Source organism: Lucilia sericata, unplaced genomic scaffold (assembly GCF_015586225.1).
Source record: "Lucilia sericata isolate MDLA Ls3-8-SP2 unplaced genomic scaffold, ASM1558622v1 Contig000087F_arrow, whole genome shotgun sequence".
Lineage (NCBI taxonomy): Eukaryota > Metazoa > Arthropoda > Insecta > Diptera > Calliphoridae > Lucilia > Lucilia sericata.
This window is the reverse complement of record NW_023994120.1, coordinates 252175-276640: the sequence shown is the minus strand read 5'-3', so window position 1 is coordinate 276640 and position 24466 is coordinate 252175. Positions and strand designations below refer to the sequence as shown.

At 29.0% G+C, this 24466-nt stretch overlaps 1 protein-coding gene across 6 annotated transcripts in view; it reads left to right on the top strand.

Moving 5' to 3' along the window:
* Positions 1-4981: 4981 nt before the first annotated feature.
* LOC119599742 (receptor-type tyrosine-protein phosphatase N2) overlaps positions 4982-24466 on the top strand; it is a 41196-nt gene continuing 21711 nt past the window's right edge. Inside the window, exons 1-2 of one of the 6 annotated variants that reach the window (XM_037949647.1) lie at positions 6387-6470; positions 11133-11425. Coding sequence is in view for 1 of the 6 variants with exons in the window: in XM_037949646.1 (XP_037805574.1) it covers positions 5117-5120 (4 nt within the window). In the remaining 5 variants the exon portion in view is untranslated. Of the gene's footprint in view, positions 5121-6386; positions 6471-11132; positions 11426-14215; positions 14708-24466 lie in introns of those variants that run through there. The other 5 variants (XM_037949651.1, XM_037949650.1, XM_037949649.1 and 2 more) reach the window with 5 other exon arrangements.

Sequence of the window (24466 nt, the reverse complement as noted above, 5' to 3'; positions counted from 1 at the left end):
TTTAAATAATTTTTAAAATTTTCAAATCTTTTTCCTAAAGTAAAGTTACTAAAGTTATCGCGTTACTCATAACTAATAATTTTTGGTTTTTTTCTGAAGAAGCAAAAATACGGAAATAATGCCACTTTCGATCTAAATGAACTTCAAAGACAAGCCTGATAAACTCTACCTACCTGTTGAAAGCTCCATATGGAACGGAATGAGCTAAAGGGTTGAAATATTTCCTATACGTAAGGTTTGTTTGGTATTGCAATATCGGTCCACGTTTTCGCATATCCCCCATACAATTGAGCCCCCGGAATATAGATTTAACCTCCATAAAATGATTAATAAAGGACAAATGTTCTGATAGTTTTATGCACACATAAACTATTCTTTGAAGTATGGCGGACATTAGTCTATGATTGATCCTACCCCCCACCTAACGTTCACAATAAGCTTAGAAAAAGCAGGGCCCAAATTATGGCATACGATATCGATCGAAATCTCCATTTAGATTCTATTGAGATTTCGATCGATATGGTATGCCGTAATTTGGGCCTAGCATAGCAAAGAAATATAGCAATGAGATTACAAATTAATAAGTTTTATAGAAACTAAATTCTTATATAATTTTATAAAGATCGGTACATATTTCTTATCTTATCCCCATATAGGTCCACTTCAGGAAATAACTTTGAAGATCATAACTAGCTTATAAATACCAGTGTAGCAATGAAACTGAAGACAAATAAGTTTTATTGGATTTTTAATCATACTACTTATGGGTCGATTATGTATCTCGGTTGTCATTGCAGTTGCCAAAATGATGTGCAAACTGGACGTTTTTAAGCAATAGCTTGGAAACTTCACAAATAATTATTTTTTTTATTCATTAATAAAGTTCGTTCAATGAGTTTTTGGTTGACTTGATCCATTTCTAGACTGAAATCATTCATTCTCTTATTATGAAGCTGGTAACGCTTTTTAGGATGGGTCTATAATTAACCCACACCTCATATAAAGTCTTCTAAACAAAGCTTGAAAATACCAGTAAAGCAATAATTCGATTTAAAAATGTTTTATAGAAACCTAAATCTCTGTGGAAAATTTCAATTGAATCGGTCTTTATTGGATCCAAATAAATATCCACATATAAGAAAATGTCTTTAATGCTTAAAAAGTCATGTATAACGATGAAATTCGACACATTAAAGTTTTATAGGATCGAAAAATCTTCAAAATCATAATTCACCCTATCTTTCTTTTGGTATTATAATACCTTAATTCCGATGTATTTAAGCAATTTATTGATGGAAAACAAAATTTCTAAAAGAGACTTTATATGGGAGTTAGGGTCAAATATAGGCCGATCCTTAACAAATTGGAGGTTAGTTATGCTGAATTTCATCGCTATACTAATGGTTATAAGTCAATTTTTGGACTTTTAAATTATTTTTAAAGGGGTGTTTGAATGGGTACTAGGGTCAAGCGATGGCCGATCATTATAAAAGTTGGCCAATTGTGCCAATTTTTGGTGATGTAGTACTAGTATATTTGACGTAATTATGAGTTAAAAACTCCAAATCGGAAGGTCAGGTTGTATGGGGGTTAGGTGAAATAATGGACCGATTTTAACCATTTTCATTAGGCATCGTCCTTGTACCGAAAAACTCGTATGGTCCAAATTTTATCGAAATATCTTGAAAATTGTGCTTGCGCACAATTTACATGGACAGCCAGCCAGCCGGACAGACGGACATGTCTTAATCGAGAAAGTGATTCTGAGTCGATCGGTATACTTAAAGGTGGGTGCAGAATCAATACTTTCATGCGTTACAATCATCAGCACAAACGCATAATATTGAACAAAATCTTATTCTTAAGTTAAAAAAATATTTGTTTTGATAGATATCCCACTCGCATCCCATTATGTAACTATAAAGCCCTTAAAAAACATTGTCTAAGCATTCTTTTGTGCAAAAAAAGGAGTTTTTTCAAAAAATAGAAAAAAAAAATATTTAAAAAATTAAAACAATTTTTGGAAACAATGAAGAAATAGCTATCTAAGCTGAAGAGTTACACTCATTTCAATAAAATCCTGTATGACCAAACTGTCCAACTTTGGCCCCCTCTAACTCCGTCAGTTCTTGACCGATAGAACGGAAAATTTGTGTCTGGCATCGTGTCGGAAGGCATCAATTTTAATGTTGGTCCACTTGACACGAAATTATCCAAATTTAAAACGTTTTAGGGTCTTATTTTATAAAACTTAACGACAAATATGCAAATTTTTTACTTTAAGGAAAGTTTGGTTTTATAAAATGAGGTGGTTAGTATAATTTAAGGGCAATGAAACAATAAACATACATTGTTATGATATATATCGGTCAATTTAATTTTTATCCACACAAATCTTTTTTAAATTGAGATCCTAAAATTAAAGCAGAAAATCATTATCGTAACACATAGTGGAAATTTGCCGTTACTCTTCCGTAAATTTCTGAAACATTTTCGAACTAAATCAAAGAAAAAAAGCTATTTGTTAAAAAAAAAAAACGGCAAAGGTTTGAAAAAAACTGTAAATTCCCACTATTATTTAGAAAAATACTTATTTTGCCCCCTATTAAAATTATCGGGTTATGTCTGAGCTATTATCTGAGAATATGCTTTTAGATCTTTTAAACAAGTCTGAGAACTCTTCTCAACTTAGTCTAAGAACAATATTGGTTTATGTCTATAATAAAAACTTACACATATCGATAACCAAAAGATTGTTGACTGTGCTAACCTCAATTGGGAGGCAACTGTATATAGTGAAGCCACAATATATGTATATAAAAATGTTAAACTGAGGTTTTTGCAATTTTAAAGGATACTTTTTTAATTAAACGAATTTTGTATAAAAATACAAAAATAAATAAAACTCAGAGATAGGAAAATAAGTTTCTGTGTGGGGTACGGGAATTGTATGAAATATTTATGTTTTTTTTTTCTATAAGAATTTAATACATACAGATATACGTGTGTACATACAGACATTTTATTGAATATTAATCTCAAATATTTGTTTACACTTAAACAAGGGGGCATCAAAAGAAGAGATTTTCAAAAGTCGAGTCGTACGAATTTGCCTATCCATTATGGCGATAAAACATTGTAAAAATTATATGTACATACATACATATGTATGTACTAAGTACGTGCTTGAGTACTTAGTATGTGAAGGAACCAAGTCATTGAGTTGTTTGTGGGAGTAGACATTTAGAAGTACATACATACATATATATGTACAACGTAAAGTATGTATGTTATTATTCTTTTTTATAATATCAAAGAAAATAAATAACAAAATATAATTGAGTAATAACAATGTCTTTATTACATCAATATATGAAAATATATTAAATAAACTATTTTTCCCTAATGTCATAGTATAATGACCATGAACTTATAAAGATCAATAGTTTCTTGAATCAGGATTTGAGTGCAAAATAAAATGTAAAATTAATTAAGAATTAAATACAAATAAAGTTTACGTTAAAACAGCTAAAATCAAAAATTAATCAGGTTCAAGATGTACGTCATAGATATTTGCCAACTTTCTTAAATTCACATATTTATAAATCTTATCAAAATCTGCAATTCCAAGTTAAAACATTAAGCCATAAACGATTAATATAAAACTATTAATGATGATTTATTACAAGAACTTTGTGAAAAAAGTTCTTAATAAACCAAAAATAAACCATTGATTACTTAATTTTATTTTATTAAAAGTTAAAATATGAGATTTTTCATTAAAGTATTTAAAAACAAACACATATGCATAAGTTTACATGTACAAACATATATGTATAAAAAATTCCACACAAAGGTCTCCTAAAACCCTAAATCCCTAATCTATTATAATCACATTCAAATGATGCCGCACATAGACAAGTATGTAGAATGAAATTGCTGAAAGACAGACGGACACACAATATGTACTCCTAAGACCTTTTATGGTTTTGGTGTGGCACCACAAATGTGTGGAATGAATGGTAGAAATAAAAAACAAAATGTTTGTTGACTTTTAATATATGGTGGCATAGCAGGCAGAGGAACAGCATAACAATGGCAGAGACAATACAACAAGTGTCTGTTTAAGTCGCTCCATTCCTCTACACAGACACGCGGCGAACACTTAAACAATGGATGTCATTTAAAGGCATATCAACACATACATACATGAACACAATTATTATTGTTTTAATAAATGTCTTGTTACTCTTGATATTAAAAAACCAAACAACAACAAAAAGGACAACAACTTCAATACAACAAAAAATGAAAAAAGAAAACAATAAAGATGATTTTTGGAGCCTTTAAGATGAGACTATTTAAAAATTATGCATAAATATTTAAAGTATTATATGGCAACAGGCGGTTTCCTGTTAAGGAGCTATAGCGCATGCTCTCCCACACACATACATATACAAGTAGAAGGAAATTTCTCGACAAGTAAAAGCTTTTCCTACACTCAACTCCATATTTGATTAACTTATTAAACTTGTGAGATGACGAGCAAGTGAGAAATAGCTTTTTTTCTACTTTCAATATTTCCTCCTTTAACACAAACTGTTGCGTAAATGTTTATTTTTGTTTTGTATTCTACTTGTGGGTCTAACGAGTGTTAAAAATCAATAAATGAGAGCTTCAGAGCTTTTTTTGAGTTTATTTTTGTTGTAGACCAAAAACTAAGAGAACTTTTGCAAATATACATATCTACTGGCTCTATTATGATAATCTTTTTAAGATGTGGAAAAAACAGCTGTCAAATTGCGTCAAATGGAAATTATTAAAACATTAAAAAGATGTAAGTAAAACAAAACGTTGATAAGTTTTTTTGTTTAAATTAGTTAAAAGAAATTAAAAAAATATTAAATAAATACAGAAATAAAAAAATAATTCAGTGGTTAAAAAAAATAAAATTAATACTTAAATATAATAAAAATAAATGAACGAAAAGTTGTTTGGTAAAATATTTAAGAGAACTTGAAGTGAAATTTATATTTTGTTCATAATTAACTCAGTTAATCAAACAGTGTTGCCTACATATTTTAGTGAAACGCAAAATTTGGAATCAAAATTGAATATGGGTAAATATCTCAAATATATCATTTATTATTAACTTTATTTTATGAATGATAATAGTACGTATTACTAAAAAATTTAAATTATTTAAATGAATATTTTGTTAAACTAGGAAATTTGCTTCAATAATACTAAGAGCAGAGTTCAGAATGATATTGTTTTAGTTTAAATTTTATTTAATTTTCCAGAGTATAAATTATATTTTTTAAAGGATTGGTGATTTCAGCTAAATGTAGACATCTTAGTCTAAGTTTTGTATAACCCGTTTTCGACATATTCGAGACGTTATAGCGGTACGAAGATTATGTCTTCTGAAGGTCCTATCTATTGGCTTTAACATAATGATTTACTTCTTTTAGATCTTCTTCTTTTTTGAGATAACTGAATCTGAAGTTTGGAACTTTGAATTGCGAAAGCTTTATTGGATATCTCACTAATAGAATTGAGATTCAAATTCAGTATAACTGTGTCCTTTATAATATTGTCTCCGCTAGGCTGTTATCCCTCTTAAATATAACGGAATATTGGGGTTTGTCATGGAATCCAATAATTGTCGGAATTGGAATTGAAAGCTTCAAAAAAATAATTCATAATCGAGCAAAAAACTGAAAATATAAGATTTCATGAAACCAAGAAATTTTTTGGTAGTTTTTAAAACCAATTCCGACAATGATAGAATTCTATTCTGAAACTTCATTAAACAATTTCCTGATTTGTCAAAATTTTCTTTAGAATCTAAAGTAAGAAATTCTAAACAACAAATCTGAAAAAATCCCACAAAACGAGCAATAATTTCTTGTCAATTTTAGAAGGAAATTTCAAAGTGTTAAAATATTAAAATTGCATTTGGCAATCCTAATAAATACTTTAAAAACTGATTCGGTGCTAATTTAACAGTGAAATACCAAAAAGTGTGTGTACCTTTCCTTTATACCGCAGTTATCTACGATGCGTAGTATTTGACATTTAACACACATACAAACACACACACACCCAAAGAAAAAAAAGCTTTTTAGAAGTCAAATTAAAAGTCTCTGAAAATGTGAACACACACACACGTATAAACATTAGAGAACCTAAGTATTTTTTCTTTACCATTTATTTCCTCTTTTACGCCCTCTTCGCAGGAAAATAATATGGAAAAACAACAACAAATGAAAAAAAGAAAAAAATGGTGCGTGAGCGTTTTGTATTGTATTGTAGTATTGTGTAGAGTCAAAAGAACACTGTGTGTGTGCTTGGAAAATTTGCCACGACATACAATGAGAAAAACATTTCAGTAGGACACAAGTCCTTCGTTAGAAGCCAACATCGTGTTAAAAACTAAAAAAAAACTCAAACACAGCACTGAAAAAGTAATACAAATATTTTAAAATTAAATATTTTATTTATAAATTTAGTCTATACAAAAAAAGTTTAAAACAATTACAAGCTAACTAACTCTAAGGTCAAAAATATTGAAAGTATAACCCCTTTTACTTGGTTCCTATTTTAAACATTTAAAAACTAACAATAAAAGGAAAAAATTGTAAGAAGTGAAAGTGAAATTGAAAAGTGAAAAATGAGAAATTTTAGTGCAAAAAAACAAATAACCAGACATTATAAAGCTTTTTAGTTTTTCTTTTGATTGTTTATAACGAAAGTGTTATTTTGAAGTATTTGGCCAAAATATAAGTGAGAACTTCAAAACTTATTTGAACAATATGTTTCCTTATGAAAATAAAACAAAAAACTACAGACTAGAAAATATGAAATGAAATACGAAGATGCCAAATAAAAGGAAACAAAAACACTAACAAAATAAGCTTTTAAATATATTTATTTTTAATGTGTCCAACATAATGTCTCTATCAATGATTGATTACAATTTAGTTTTTATTATGTATAATCAAACATTTCATATATTATTTATTATATACACACATTCACTTGCTTACTTACATACATACATGTACATATACATATATTTAGTTACTTTGTTTTAGTTGATTAACAAAAAAAAAGTTTCTAATAACATGGGCGCAGTTGTAAATGACGTAGATTGTCCCACAACTACACGAATTACTGTGTACAATATGTTTTCTTTTTACATACACTGCATACACATTCTCATAAATATGTATTTTTACACAGCTAAAAGCGAGTGAGAAGAGAGAAAGGAAGGAAATGAAAAGCAAAATTGTTGAAAAAAGAAAACACATTCAAGTTTATGACCATTTATTTAGGAGTAGAGCCAGATTTTCATAAAAATGTAACAAAATGCTAAAAATAAAAATACATCCAAGTTCAGCATATTCTTGCAAAATAGCAAAAACTTTATATTTAACTTTTTTCCATAAAAGCAGTTAAATACACCTTCTGCGTTCTTGCCCAGTTGGCTGACTTGGCTCGTAGTAAAATAATTAAAAAAAAGTCCTATCGAATAATCATATTCGGCTGTTAACTAAAACTGTATTTGGTGTCTAATATTAACCGATTTTTGCAAACTTAAATAATAGAGGTTTATGTGGACATAGTATAACATAGCAGCGCCGAAGCCGCATATGGCCTCTATCTCATATGGTTTTATAGATATCGTACCTTACATATTGAAAAAACCTGTATTCGGCCATATTTGAAAAGTTATAACATCGCGAAGAGACCTTTATTATACATTTTTTATACCATCTAACAGTCTAATCTGTCGACTTTAAAATATCTTAACCCAAACAACCATAATTGTGCAAAAACTAAAAGTTTCGGTCCTACATCTACCTTAAAGTATACTGATCGACCCAAAATCACTTTCTATTGTCCATGTAAACCTTGTCCGCAATGTACTGGCCGCAAAGATGAAAGACTTCTGTTGCGAGTATCGGGAACAAGTTTCATAATATCAGAGAAACACATTCCATTCCAGTGAAATACACCCCACGTTGCGACGATCCTCTACCGAATCAATAGAGTTTGATACCCCACTGTCGCCAAGTACCTCTCTCCTATACGCGGTCTAGAAGCTCCAAAATAGACTTTGAAGCCCTGATCCATATATATTTTGGCCGCATATAAGTGATATAAATAATAAGGAGTTAAGATGGACTGTAATACCTTACTTCGCCGTACTCATAAATATGGATGGAACAACATCATTTACCATGCGTTTGTGAATCAAGAAGCAACTGAGTGTTACGAGCGATGAAATCTACTCAATTAGCTGTTGAGCGATTCATTCATGTTATGCCTTATTGCCCCAATCTCTAAAGGCCTGTAATTGAACGATTATCAATGGCAGCTACTGCTGTCATTGGCGAAAGAGTAGATAGGATTAGAAATCTGATAAAGAAGGTCGTTATCAAAATGAGAAACAGAGTAGGAGAAAGAACGGAGCCTTCCGGAACCCCTGAATTTTTCTTGAACTCTCATCTATAACAACTCGTAAAGTGCGATAAATCGAGAGAAATTATTATTGTATTATCATACAACACATCGAAATATCGCTCGTAGAATGGCTTGTCAAACCATCTATCTGTCTGATATAATAGAGCTCAAAGGACCTGGAGAGATGAAATTTTACTAAAATATTATTTATTGACCAAAAATGTTTAGTATTGAAATTTAGTTAAAACCATAAATTTTTTATATTTAAAAAATAACAGCATAACGTAGCTTAAGAGCTATTGTCAGAACCGATATAAAATTGTAAATACTTCTTAACATTTTGTGTTTTTAGTATCCCCCAAAGGTTTTTATCATTGAGTATTTATTGAAATTCTTGGAAAACTTTATCAAATATACATAAAATAAAAAAACTTCTATTGATGGAAAAACCCTACTTTATATTCGGTCGGCTTATAATTTCAATAACGTTCTAGAGGCAACAAAAGTTAGACAACGTAGAGTGTGTAGTGAGTTAAATTTTCCTAAAAATAACAACAAAATATGTATTATACGTGTTCTCGTAGATAAATTACGACCCACATGTAGAGCTGTATGATATAATGAGAAATATCTAGTTGGGGGTTTGTGAGAGGTTAGGGCAGGCTGTTTTTAGGGGTATTGAGTTATTTGAAACCACCACAAAATAAACGACGTCATCACTGGGTTAAGCTTTTTTTGTTAGTGCTACGAATATATAAAAATTTTAATATATATATAAAAAAAAGAACAAAAATAAAAACCTAAAAAAACAAGAACCTACCAAAAAACACCCACATAAATTGTGAATAAATACATACAAATTTAACGTTGTATGCAGCTGTGAGAGTGTGTATGTTTGTGTAAGGGTAATAATGTTGTATAAAATTGTAACCGGTGCTAATATACAAAATATTCCATGTACTAAATACATCAGAGTTGTCCTAGCAGGGAAATTTGCACATTTTGCACATATACATAAATTTTTTATTAAATTTTAAAATTAAATTTCTATAAATTGTATCAATGATGGAAAATAATTTTACTCTAGAGTATAGGCCATAATTTTGGGTTATTAAATGACATTTTTTACACCTTTTTCGAAAAATGTTTTACAAATTTTTTTAGTCCCAAATCATACTTGAACTTTTATAGCAAAATATTGATTGTTGCGTTTTACTTCTTTTATAATAAAATATTACTAAATATGGTTACAATTGATTACGAAGAAATAAAATTATCTTTGTTGATAAAATTTATACTATTTACTTAGCCTCCCTGATGTTACGTACATATGGGCACATATACAGATATGTGTATTTATTAGGCCGGCTCCTTTGATAGGGAGCAGAAAATTTAGGTATATTTGAGAGTTTGTTTTTTTTTAATATTTTATTTTATATCCACCTATCAAAATTGGGGTGCTAAATCCTGTGTCCTTATAAGACTCAAAAGTTATATCCTCCCGTTTGTCCGTTATAAGCACGGTAGAGGCAAACGGGATGAGGTAGAGGAATGAAATATTTTCTAGTTAAATGGTTTATTTGTCATTAATTGAATCCTATAGAAAATCAGTTTACTAGGAATTTATTCGTTCTTTTAAATTTTATAGAGTTCGGATCATAATTGACCCAAAGCCCCCTACCTCATAGACAGAGAGAAAAACTATACACGCCTGATACCAAATTGACACCAAATTTTTCAACTACATCCGTTGTCAAGTATGTACATACATGCAACAACAATATGTAACGTTGACCACGCAACGTTGTCAACATTGCAACAATTCGTTGTCGCAATCCAAATTTTATGCACATCCGTTATATAAAACGTGGTAAGCTCACTATTGAAAACGGATTTTGAGCTTACTACTTTAACTTTTAGACAACGGATGTGCATAAAATTTATATTGCAACAACGAATTGTTGCAATAATGACAACGTTGCGTGGTCAACATCACATATTGTTGTTGTATGTATGTATATACTTGACAACGGATGTTATTGAAAAATTTGGTATTAATTTGGTACCACGCGTGTATAGTTTTTTCTTTCTGTGTACATAATATAATTTGAAAACACAACAAGGTATATTCTGAAAGCTATTACAAAAAACACTTTTTACGAGAGTCAGTCTAATGTGCATATATTAATATAACGTATGTGAATATAAAAAGTACCATAAATTTCACAATTTACACCTAAATAACAACAACAGCAAACAATATATTGTTACAAAGATAGATAGAGCAACATCAACAACAATAATGTCAACAAAAAATATCATCATCGTTTGTTAAAATTTATAAAAACATTTTCAATGACAACAAGAACAAAAATAGTCTGAATGCAGGCAGGCAAAGCAGTCAGGATATTAAACAGTCAGTTTGAAAAGGAACTGGTTGTTATCATTTCATACGATAGTTCTGCTTGTTGTTGTTGTTGCTGCTGATGTGTCGTTATTTTTATTATTGTGCGGGTAGTGGTGATGTTGTTGTCAGTGCTGTTGTTGGTGGCAATAGTGATAAAAACTTGTTACGTGTTTTAATATTAAAATCCTGAATTTATTGCATTTTTTTTCCTTTTTTCAATTTTATTGGTTTTTGTATCGTGCTCTCTGGATAGTTGTTGATTGTGTAGTCTAGTGTAGTCGTATGAAATTGTTGAAATTATTATGAACACTTCTGATATCAAAAGCAAAGACGATTCTGTTTACAATCAATAGAAAAACAATCATAAAATATTATATCACAAATAATCTCGAACAATATAATAAAAAAAAGAACCGTTATATAAAAAGTAAAAAGCAAATAATATTATAAATTTTTAACAAACAAACTTGCATGTCTTCATCATCGTGGATTCGTAAAAAATGGAATAGTTTAATGCATGAGAGAAATCATAGAAATATAAACGAGGTAAGTTTTACATTTAAATGTCAAACTGTGTAATTATTTTTGTACAATTGTAAAGTTTTTGTGTTTTTCGTTTTTATATTATTACTAACCAATCAACAGTAATTGTATTAAGGCAGGTTGAATAAATTGTATTTTTGGAAGAAATAAAGGGCCCTTCACACTTTACGTACGACAAGTCTAATGAAAAAGTAAAATGAAATTCCATCTGTATGACAAAAAGGAGAATAAAACAATACAACAATGGTATAAAACAATAACAAAGTAAGATGGAAACAGTAGTTTAACTTTTTTTGTATGTGTTTACATAAAAATCTAATGCGACTTGCTTGTTTTTTGAATCATTTCAAAAAATGAAAAGAGCCATACGACTGTCAAATTTTCCATCCGTATTTTCTCTCAATGTGTTTCGTTACATATTACGTTTAGACGATATCATCCGTTCTCTTCTACACAAAATTTTGACAGATCATATTACTTGTGTGCTCATGTGAAGGGGGCTTAAATGGGGACAAAATATGTAATTGTTTGGAAAATAAAATTTAAGCTTCCTCTAGTAATTATATTTAAATTTAGCTATGTTTAGGAAATTGTTATAAGGTAATTTAAACAAATAAAATAACATATTCCTAGAACTAGTTCCGAGGTTGACAAATTCGAACAAAAATCATTGATTAAAGAACTAGTTCCAGAACCGTTCCAAAGAATGAGTGTCAACACCATAACGCTTCCTTAGAACCAATTCCGAAGGTAACAATTTCGAACAAAAATCATTGGTCTCAACGCCAAAGTAGAACGAGTACAGGCTATAATCATGCGTTCTAGAACTAGTTGTGGAACTAATACAATTTCTACTTCTAGAACGAGTGCAAACAGAACCACTTTAGGATCCTTAACAAATACCTTGGAAAAAGTGGTGTCGCCATTACTTTTGGAACCCGTTCCTCGGAACATTGTTGTGATTCTTAAATACTTCTAAATAAATTTCAAAGAACTAGTTCCTTAAAAAAATAACTGTTTTAAAGTAAAGCGTGTGATTCTTAAATACTTTTAAATAGTTTTCCAGGAACTAGTTCCTTGAAAAATAACTGTTTTAAAGTAAAGCGTGTACGTTCTCTATCTCTTATGTCGACCACAGAACCAGTTCCGAAGTTGGTAATTTCAAAACGAGTATAGGCTGTAAGCATGCGTTCTAGAACTAGTTATGGAACTAATAAAATTTTTCCTGGGTTAGTATATAGTATAATTAATATAGTATAATTAATATTGTGAATAAAATTAATAAATATAATGCCAATGACATCTTGAAAAGTAAAATTGCTCTAAAATTCCCTGCAGGCTACGTCACAGAAACAATTTCAAATGATTTTTTTTTTAATGTCGTGGACCATACAATGACAATTCCAATTTTATGTTAATAACTTAATTTTTATGTTAATAAATTAAAATGTTTGTTTAGAGTAAATATCGTAAACTTTAAGGCATATACCGCGGAAACTTTTTTAACATTCAGGACTTTTTTAACGTATTTTTCATATACATTCGTACACATTGTTTATCCTACCAAAATTTATTAAAAAAATTTCAATCAATAGCAAAATTAATAAACATTTTCAAACAAATTTAATATTTAACAAATCAATAAATAAGAACTCAAAAGCTCAATGTAAAGTAAATAGTGGAATAATTTAAATAATTTGTATCCTTTGATTACTTTTTAAAACTCATCAATATGCTAAAAAAAAATATTATTACCCAGTATTTGCATTGAAAAAAAAAAAACATATAATTAACTTTGCCTCGTAATCAGGATCAATAAAATAAAAATAAAAGCAAATGAAATTGAAGTTTATTTATATGCAAATCGTAAACCAATAAAAGCTGCTGCTGATACGAATGACTGATATTATTGCAATTAACTTTTAATTTAAATTGACTTGGGAGATAAATGGAAAGAACATATTTTATTTATAATTCAATAAAATAATTTATTAACCGTATATAACAAATACAACAAACAAACAAACAAACAAACATGGAAATTACTTGGGGACATAGAGTAAATAAAAAAAAAACACTCACACTTGCACTCGAACTTGTAAATTCAAACATACAACAATTTGTTGTTTTTTTTTTTCTTTTAATTGTACGAACTTTTTGTGATGTGTACTCGGTTGGTTTATTGTTGTTTGTTTTGTTGTACTGTTTCCCTTTTATCCAGCTGCTGTTGTTGTAGTTTTTGTTTGTTAAATGTGTGGGTGTTTGTGAATAAAAATGGTCATAAAAATGATTGATATTTCTTTATAAAGGACTTGAAAGGAAGGATGGTTCTAAGAGCTAGAAAGAGAAAGAAAGAATTCGAATCAACACACACATGAATGTCCAATTGAGTTGGTGTGTGTGGCATTTTCTGAAAAAATATATGAATGAAGAAAAGCTTTCAAACTTGTAATGTACAAATATGTAGGTGTTGTTTTTTTTCCTTTAAACAAAAAAGAGAAACACTACAGAAAATAGAGCTTTCGTAGAAGATGAAAGTTGAAAGCTTTTTCATTCTTTTTTGTAGAAAAATACCTCCTGTTGCTTTATTTTCTAACAACTTGTTGTTCTCACTCAAAAGGATAACCATCATACTACAACACACCGAAACTACACATGTCCATTGAAATGGCAAGCTTTTAAAAAAGCTTTTACTTTTGTAGAATGTGTGGTCGATTTGTTGTTTTCATTCGAATACACTCACACACAGTTTTGAGAACTATGTTGAGTTTGGCAATCTTACTACCTGATGCTTGAATTCAGTTCAACCTGGTGAACACAGACTACATGTAGTTGAACGGTTAAATAAGAAAAATTCTTCGATTCAAAGGGAAGAACCAAAGTATTCAAAAATCTTTCTCATCATTCATCACTTCATTACTGACTCGGAGCAAAAAAAGAACACAAAAATCTTAGGCAACAAGACTGCTAACTGCTGAGGTTAATACTAAACAACTTCTAACACTTTTCAACATTTCAATTGAGTTGTTAAGAGCTGCCTAAACAGTGTGTAAGTTGTGTGTGCAAATTACGGAAAAATACAAAATAGAATTCATACCAGAAGTACTTACTTACAACTAGTGTTTGAAACAAAGTCATCCAAGTGTAAATTTGTTGTATTGAAAAAGAAATGTCTATTTGAGTGTCGAACGAACAAACATATGGCAAGGTTTGCTATGTGTGTGTGTGCTTCATCATATGAAAATGCAATCTAATCCTTTATTCAATGCAAATCTATAAGAAATGGTAAGTAAGTGTTTTCATTACACATCATTTCACTTGTTTTTAATTATTCAAATTCCTTTTAACTTGTTTATAAAAGTTTTTTTTTCTTTTTGTTTTCGAAAATTGCAATTTACTTTTTCTCTATATTGAACTATTGAAATTTTGTAAGTGGAGTGAGTAAGTGAGTGAATCAATGAATGTGTGTACTTTTAATTTCGATAATGATATTTTTGCCATAGTGCACCACTAGTCATATTGTTTATGTTGATTTTCTCTACCTATTGATAGTAGATTCATGATGATATTGATAATAGACTGTGAGTGTATGTACATACAATGTTCAAATGTACTGTACTGTATATATGTACATAGATATAGATACATAAACCATATGCTTTTTTGAAAATTAAAATCCATATAGCATATTTTCTATCTAAACACAAACTTACATTTAGTTCTATGCAAATTTGTTGCAAACTGTAGCAAAAACACCAAATCTTTTTCAAAAGATTGTTAACTTGGACATGAAATATGTACATTAGTAATAACAAGTGCGACATTAGTATGAACAATAGCCAAATATTTATTTAGTTTTAATGGACAAGTTTCTTTTGTATAGGGTCATGAAAGTTCTCATATGTAGCCTTTGTAATGTAAATATATACATAATTTAATTATATGCAGTATTATATTTGGAATTAAATATGATTTACAAAAATGTTGTTACGAAAGACTCTTAAATAAAAGTGTTTTATATTGAAAATAATAACTAAGTACTTGCATCATCACTGTTAAATTCATTAATAAAAGGGGACTTTTGGTACTATTTATTTCTACGAAAGGTACTTTTTGAATTTTCTACAATATTGAGCCTAGAAACATGAAATTAAGCATGTAGAGCCCGGATTAAGTGAGAACCTTTAAAAGCGGTACTTTTACATTCTTCAAATGTAACTTTTTGAATTTTCTACCATATTGAATATAGAAACATGAAATTAAGTCAGCGAGAACATATAAAAGGGGACTTTTTAGTACTTTTTACTTGTTCATGAACCTAGAAACATAAAATTAAACCTTAAGAGTCCCAAGTTAGTGAAAATCTGCAGGAAAGAATTTTTGGTACTATTTCGTTCTATAAAAAAAAGTCTTTGTAACAGTACAGTTATCGATAAAATGTTTTAATGCAGTTTAGAAGGCTTATATAACACCTTGTGAAAAAAGCTTTCACACATAGAAAAGTTGAAATGCATATGAAACTAGATTCCATTTATAGCAGTTCTGAGCATTCCGAGTCTTTGAAGTCCGAAAAGGACTTCATAGTTTAAAGGACATACAATTTTAAACGAATATTTTAAATATTTATGTATATGTGTTGTATGATGCTAATATTGGTATCAAATATAAACTGGGAATTTGTACATTCTATCTATAATATTTATTTTACTCACTTAGACAAAAAATCGAAAAGGAAATTAAATTTAAAAAAGGTCTCAATTTCGAAACAAAAATTTTTAAATACTTTTGAAAATCCTGATCTCAGTACAATAAGTTCAAAAAATTTTGTGCAATCTTTTTGAATTAGGCGTCCAAAATTCTGTAATTTTGAGCTTATCGCGGGAAAAATAATTTAAATTTTAGTTAGAGCATTTCCTCAAAATTACTTTTATTGTATTATATTCTGAAATGGACTAACCAGAATGCCAAACTATTTTTTAAATATTTTTCTGTATGAGCTAAAAATTACGACAATTTTGACACCCATTTCTATAAAAAGCAAAAATAATATGCATCTTTAACCCACTAAAAATCATTTTGAGAACAAAAAATGTTCTACAAAAATTTTAAAATTATTTTTCCCGTAATCAGCTCAAAATTACCCATTTCATTTTTCTCGGAAGTGTTATTAAATTTCGGCAATATTAACCCATAAACGGTACAGGTCAAATATAAAAAAAAATTTGAATTTTTGAACAAAATTTGATACCCAGAGACCAAAGTATAAATTACTATAGGATTTATCCATCAGGAATTTATCCATCACATTTATTTTCAAGTCGACAGATTAGACTTTCAGATGACATAGCGAAAAATGCTATTTTTTTAAACTTCATGGCCAGATATCTGGAAAACCTGATGTGATTGATAAATTCTAAGGCTCGGATTCAGCTCTACTAAATCTCTCATAAAAGTGTACTTTCTTGGTTAAAAATACTATAAAGGTGAATTTCACAAATTATCACTTTTATGAACCTTGTGTGGCAATTATTTTTGAAGAACGATATTGCCGATTTTAAATACCAAACAAATCTTAAAATATATGTACAACAGTAAATAATTATGATCTATTCTCTAAAATATTATAAACAAATGTTTTCCCCGAAATCCGCCGAATTGAAAACGCTGGTACAGCTACACTATAAGACGTAGTCGATTGTCCATAAGTCCCCATGGGATCTTTCAAAAATGTTAAAATTTGTTTAATAAAGTTACAAGGACTCAGAGAATATTTTAATGGAGGGTATGAAAATGAACAATTACACAATGAGTAAAAATAAACGAAAACTTAAATACCTGGGAAGTGATAGGTCCTTTTCTGAAAAGTACTTTAAAACTTATGACATATAGACTATGCTTTAAGCTCGATACTAAGTATATAATTTTTCATTTTATGATTAAATCATAAATACCAAATACAAATCTGAATTAAACAACATATTTTTTGAATAATCTTTTAAAATAAAGCACCTGTCAGAAATCGATTTATCTTTTCTTCTAAATCTGGAAACATTTTGTAAATTCATATATATTTTTTTGCTGTAAAACATCATTATTAATGAAGTATGAACCAAAATATTTGTTACATCAACAAAGATTTATGAACAAGAAAATAATATATAACCAACTGACAAATATACTACATAAATACATACATATGTATGTATAAACAAAGTACTTTATTAAGTTTTGCAACAACAGCAGCAGTAGCAACAACAAAGCAATATTTATAAGATCATAAATAATGATGTCTATTTACTTTAATCACAATTACAACTACAAGTATGAAATCAACAACAACAACAATAACAACTAAATTAAGGGTGTGGTACTTTATTGTTGTTGAATATTAACTCAAAATGTATTATATGTGTTTGTTGTTTTGGTCTGTTGCTAAAAACATATTGGTTCATTTAGCAGCAGTTTGTAGGCAAATTAAAGAAAATTATTGTTATTATGTACAAAATTATGTATTTAAATTGCCTAAAAGATAATATTTATAAATAATTATTTTAAAGTAAAATAATTATTTAGTAAAATGTATATTTTACATTGAAAATTCTGACAAAAGATTTAAAAGGAAACACAATATTACCTACATACAAACATATTTTATAATTTCCTCTAGTAAATTCTATGGCAAGAGAAATTTTTAATGAAGATAAATTTAAATTCATACAAGAAGAAAATTATTGCAATTTTATGCAGAAAATACAAATTAATTTAGATTGTAAATAATTGATTTAAATTTTCCTTTTAATATAAAAGAAGATACAATCTGAGTAATAAATTGTATTTTATAACATTTTTACAAAGATGTTTATTGCTTGGTTGCTGCTTTTAAATACATTTTTTTTTATAACAGCAATGTCAAAAACATGTGGCAACATTTAAATTGTTTTTATTGCCAGTAAAATCTAATGTCTCTATTTGATTTATTACTACGATAATGAAATAATAATCGATTAGGATTAGAAGAATTACTAAAAGATTTAAATCATAATGCTGCTGCGTTTATAGAGATTTTTTTTTAAATCTATATCAATCAAATTTTTAATTAGGTTATACTTCATTGGGCATTAAACATATATTTTAGCAAAGTTGAGTTGAGTATAAACGTTTCAAGAGAAATGTATTAATAAAAATGTCATTTAAGTATTAAGAACAATATGCCTGTTTAAGGAAGAAATATTTGTTAATAAATCTAGTAATAAGTTATGTACTTAATAATGATTACAATACAATCTTTCAATAGCCAAATAACTATATTAATTCCATTGAATTTAATTTATATTTATGTTTATTATCTAGTACACATAAGTGGGCAATTTTTATTTAAAACAATAATAAAAAATAATGTATCAAAAGGTATTTAAATTCTCTCTTTTGTTAAAATTACAGTTAATTAAATGCGCTAATAAAATATTATATAAATAACTGCTAGAAATTTTAATAATTTGTACACATTGCATATTTAAATGTTTTTATTTCCAAAAAAAAATAAATCATTTGCTGATAATCTATAGTTAGAATTAGATTTATGGTAAATACCAAATATTTATACTTAAATAGATAAATTTATGCATAAATTAGTTGAGTAGGAGGTGTGTATAAAAATGGTTTATCAGTTTTATAAACACACTAGATTATGGTTGAAATAACACTAATGTTAAAATTTACAGTTAATAATAAAGATAACTGACATGTATAAATCTAAATTATTTAAATAATATTTACGATATAAAAAACAACAAAAATAATTCAATAGAAATTGTTATAAAATGTACATAGTTACTAATACTTTCGATCCTAACTGAATTAGAAAATGCTTCATTTAGTGCGTTAAACAAACAATAAGAGTCTTTAAAACGATATGATATTTGACTTTTTATACCCTAAACCACTTTAGTGGTTTAGGTAAACAAACACAACATACCCTAAACCACTAAAGTGGTTTAGGGTATGTTGTGTTTGTGATGATATTTGTAACGCATAATAATATTGGTCTTACAACTATCTTAAATTATACCAAACGGCTTAGAATCATCTTCTGAGTCGATTTAGCTATGTCCATCCGTCCATGTAAACTGTGTAATCAAACAACAGGTCGCAATTTTGAAGATAGTTCAATGAAATGATCTTTTATTGTCCCAGGCCTATGTCTCAGCCTATTGGTTAAGATCTGTCCATTGTTTCACCTAGTTCCCATACAACTGAATCCCCGACTAGGGCTTGTAAACTTTGTAATTAAACTACAGGTCGCAATTTTGAAGATAATTCGATAAAATTTGGTATACCCATTAATCCCTTTATCATATCATATATAACCTTTTTCAGAATATCAGAATTTAATAAAAAATATATCGAAATTAAGTTAAAATTGAACATAAATGCTTCATTATTATAAATATGTAATCATCATAAAAGGTGTGGGGTATCACACCTTCTTTTTACTGAAATATATTGTTTAGGAAGAGCTAGATTCTATTTATGAGCAATGGTTGTTTGCTTGGACTAGTTATGAACTATTTTTTATAATTCGGCATATATGAATGCGATCGTTTATATTTATCGTTCGATCGTTTATAAGAAAACTGACAAAAAACTAATTGCGGAAAAGCATAAAGTCAGTTGCATTATGCGAAAGATTTCTTAATAAACCCAAGACGGATCTCTTGTTGTTAACGAAGTGTTTTTAGGTTAGGTTGATAGGAGGATATACTACATATATATATACTGTATACTACATCAAATCCAAAAAAACCTAGACCAATATCAGGCCTGTTGCGCGCTGCTTTTCATGAAAAAAATGTATTCCCTGAATGTATTTTTTTTTCAATAATCAGAAACTCAGTTTCCTGGACGAAATTCCTAAGAATTTTCCAATCAGTGTTAGTCAGGAATGTTATTTCCGGAATAACATCACTTCCAAGATAGTTGGATCTAACTTCGACGAATGCCTGACAGTGGCAAAGAAAGTGCTTCAGAGTTTCACTATCCTCTCCACATGCTCTACATTCGTCTGAATCCGCAAGTCCAATTTTGTGTAGATATGCTCGTAATCCTGTGTGTCCACTCAGAATACGTACCATCATACTAACCTCAGACTTGCTCATTTTGAGAAGATTTCTCGTCTTGCTCTCGTCAGGGTCACCCCATATGATCTTTGTGGTTCTACCCACCGTTCCACTATTCGAAGAGGCCTTATGAGATTCTCTCACCTATAATTTTAATTCAGCTTTTGTTGCGTTGAAAGGTTTTGCGTTCGTCAGGTTAACTACCTCCAGCTCCTTTCCCTTTACAGCTATTACATTAGCACTTTCGTTGCCGACTACTCCCGAGTAGCCTGGTACTCATATTATGTAAGCCTTACCTATGGGAGAATAATCAGTTAAAGCTTTCTTATAATCCAATACGGTCTTAGATTTAATTCTATCAGCTGATATCGCCGTAATTGCCTTCTGGCTGTCGGTTTTTAGTTCATTAAATAAAAACAGTTTTTTAAATTTATATCATACTCAATTGTTTGAAGCAAAATCTGAAAATCTTGACTTAAATGAATTAATTTTTCATGCATAATTTCGTGGGTAATTATTTAACTATTCTTTGTCTTAAAAATTTAGATTATACAGGCCAATAAAGAAAAAACTTTTTAAATCATTTTCATTAATTCTATGTAGTATTATTTGGTGTACTGGTTCCGAAAATTACAATAAAAATGTCCACCAATTTTCCACATTCTGATATTTTAGTCCCCGTGACTTTATACTTGTTTCTGAAATATACAATTCTTTAATTTTACAGTAGTTACGAATATTGATCATCCCTGCATCTAGACTTAAAAACTTTAAGTTATAAAAGTGTATTAAAATATCAACAAATTACACAGACCAACAATGAAAAAACTTTGCAAATAATGTTCACTGTGTTATTTCGTGTGCTGATTCCGTATATGGAAATAAAAAAGTCGTATCACCCACCAATTTACCACATTTTCATCTTTTTGTACTTCTGATTGTATACTTGTGTCCCAAATATAAAATTATGTAATATTGCAGAAGTTGCGAATATTGGCCGTCTCTGCATCTAGACTTATACTTTGAGTTATAGAAGTTCATTCTGCAAAAATGTTGCACGATAAAACCACGACGACAGTTTCAAAACTCCATTTTTAAACTTTTAATAATTTTTTTGAGCAAATTTTAAAATTTTAAGAAAATTTCCATGTGACTTATTGACAACAAAGAAGGGAGTAAAATAGTTAAGAAATTAGGTCGATATCTCTTACAGTTTAGCGGTAGCTGCGATTTTAATTTCGAGTATTTCGGAGAAAAGATATTTTGGTAAAAATTTTTGAAAAATAGCCTTTATTCTTTAATGTTACGCATTTTACATAAAAACTTTTCATTAATATTTATGACGATATTTATTCCATATATTAATTTTCTTCTTTCTGTATACGATTTGTATATATAAATCTATTTTAAAATAATTGCACGTTTTAAATTTCAATTTAAGTTTTTAAATAATTTTTTCTCCAAAAACCTCTCGATTCTTTATTAATAAAAATAAAACAGAACTTTGTTTTTGCATACTTGAAATACTTAAGAGAAGTAAAAGTACAAAAAAGTAAATGCCGTATTAATTTGTGTAACAAGCAAAATTTTACTAAGAAAAAAAAAAATATCTAAAATAATACAGTCTGTTTTTAGGCACCCATTTAGAAGAGTTTTTTTTATGGAAATGAAATGAATTTTAGTTTGGGGGCTATAAAATTCGTTTCAACAGAATAAAATAATTTTTTCACTTTTATTTTTACAAAAGTTCTTATTTCCCATTTTTTTCAATTGTTTTAAATGCTAAATCTATGTATGTGTGAATGTTTGTATATGTAGATATCAATGTGTGCATGTATCTATCAGTTTGAGTCTATTTTTCGATGGTGCGAGTACTTGTTACTTTGTTACCTTATCGAAGTTGTTGTTGGTTTTTGCTGCTGTTATTACTGTACTCACAGCAAATACTTTTTTAGTAGTTGGGTTTGTTCGTATTGTTTCATTTGAAATACGCTATTTTTGTACTTTTTTGCTTTCAACAATAACATTTGTAGCAACAATTGCAAAAATGAAAAAAAAATCAACAACAAAAACGACAGCAACATTTAAGACGAAAACATTACACGGTGTGTTGCTGCGCAATTAATAATTTCGTTATGTAGTACGAGTGTACGAGTCGAATGTAATATTCACAAGAGTATTACAGGGGGAAATACATACATATGTACATAAAAGAGTGTAAATGTATGTAACTGTAAATGACAAGTGTGGGCGGGCGGTTGGTTGTGTTTCCTACGAAAATTTGTAGTCCAGTGCAACATACGATTTTTCACTTGTATGTTTGATAATATCGGTATTATGTATGTATGTATAAATATCGATGTAAGTATATATGTATGGCCGTGTTGGGTTCTCTGTATGCATTCCCAATGGACAATTCCCGAAAGTACAGTTATTCATTTTTTATGAGTTGAAGTTTAACATACTCTACACACTCACACATACATACATACATCCAAACAGCCATTTTCAAGTATTGTTCAGAGTAGTTGTGTAAATATCTCCAATATTTACTTAGAAGTCCATTAGTTGTTGCAGTTGTGAGTTCATTTCGGAAATGGCAGTGTTGGGTGCACTGTAACATAAATAATTGTTGCTGTACACGGTTGGTCATCTGTTTGTTAGACATTTGCTGCATCATGTAACTGACATCATTTTGGTAGTTGATTTAAGGATGCAACAACCAGGACAGGTAATTTATTTTAGAGCTTATAATGGATTGTTTGAGAAAAAATTGTGTTCTTTTTTTAAATATAGATTTATATTAGTTTTCACTAGATTTTTAAGAATAATAGGAATCATGGATGTTGTTAAAACCATATGAAACCAAAATGAAATTTGGTACACAAAAATTATGGATATTATTAATATTTTTAAAACATTGTTTAGAAAGGAGGAATTTTGACTGCCATATAACGTATTCCGAATTTCATCAAATCGGATCAATTGTGACAAGATTTTTTCATATATCACATCATAATTTCAGACTAAAAAATTAACAACATCTTGTTTTAATTATTACTCTTTGAACTGTTCTCCTATGACATTTTGATGGGCTAAGTGAAATCATGGACCAATACTTAACAATGAATAGAGAATATTTATGGAAAATTCTATATATATAGTTCCTTTAGTTTGGCATCTATGATGCTTTCAGACATAATGACGAACTACGGCCAATAATTTGATGTGTTACAAACGTAATAAGAAACTCAATATACCCCCTGTATTTTTTATGATGGATAAAAAAGTGTATTTAGTTAGTGCTTTCAAATGGAAAGAAAAAAATCAGATGGTTTAAAAAATATTATTGATTTTTTTACGAACAACTGATATCGTTTATTATTGAATTCAATTTATATACCCTTAACCTTCGTTGTTTTTTTTTTTTGTTGTGCCGTTTGAGAATCCTTATATAAGCTTTATATAAGTCGATTTAGTAATGTCTGTCCGTTTGCCCTTTTTCAGTTCGTAAGTTTGTCAAAATAAAATATGAAGCATCAGAACCTTAGATTGATAAAAATATGTCCTATATCTTGCTTGTAATTAGACCAATTCTAGCTTATGCTTCAATAATCTGGTGGACTGCTTTGAACAAAAAGTGTAATATCGAACTACTACAGGGAGTTCAGCGTACATGCTGCTTGGTTATAAGTGGTGCCATGTGTACTACTTCAACCAAGACTCTGGAAACGTTGTTAGATATTTCACACATTAAAACATATTCAAGATATGAGGCGGCGCTTACAGCCGAACGGCTGTTTACTTTAGGCGAACTGGCCAAAAGCGGTTATAGGACACGTTATCAATGTATACTTGACACAATCATCGGACCTGCCTGATCGCATATCAGACACAGAATATGTCGAAAATTTTGAAACGCGGATCC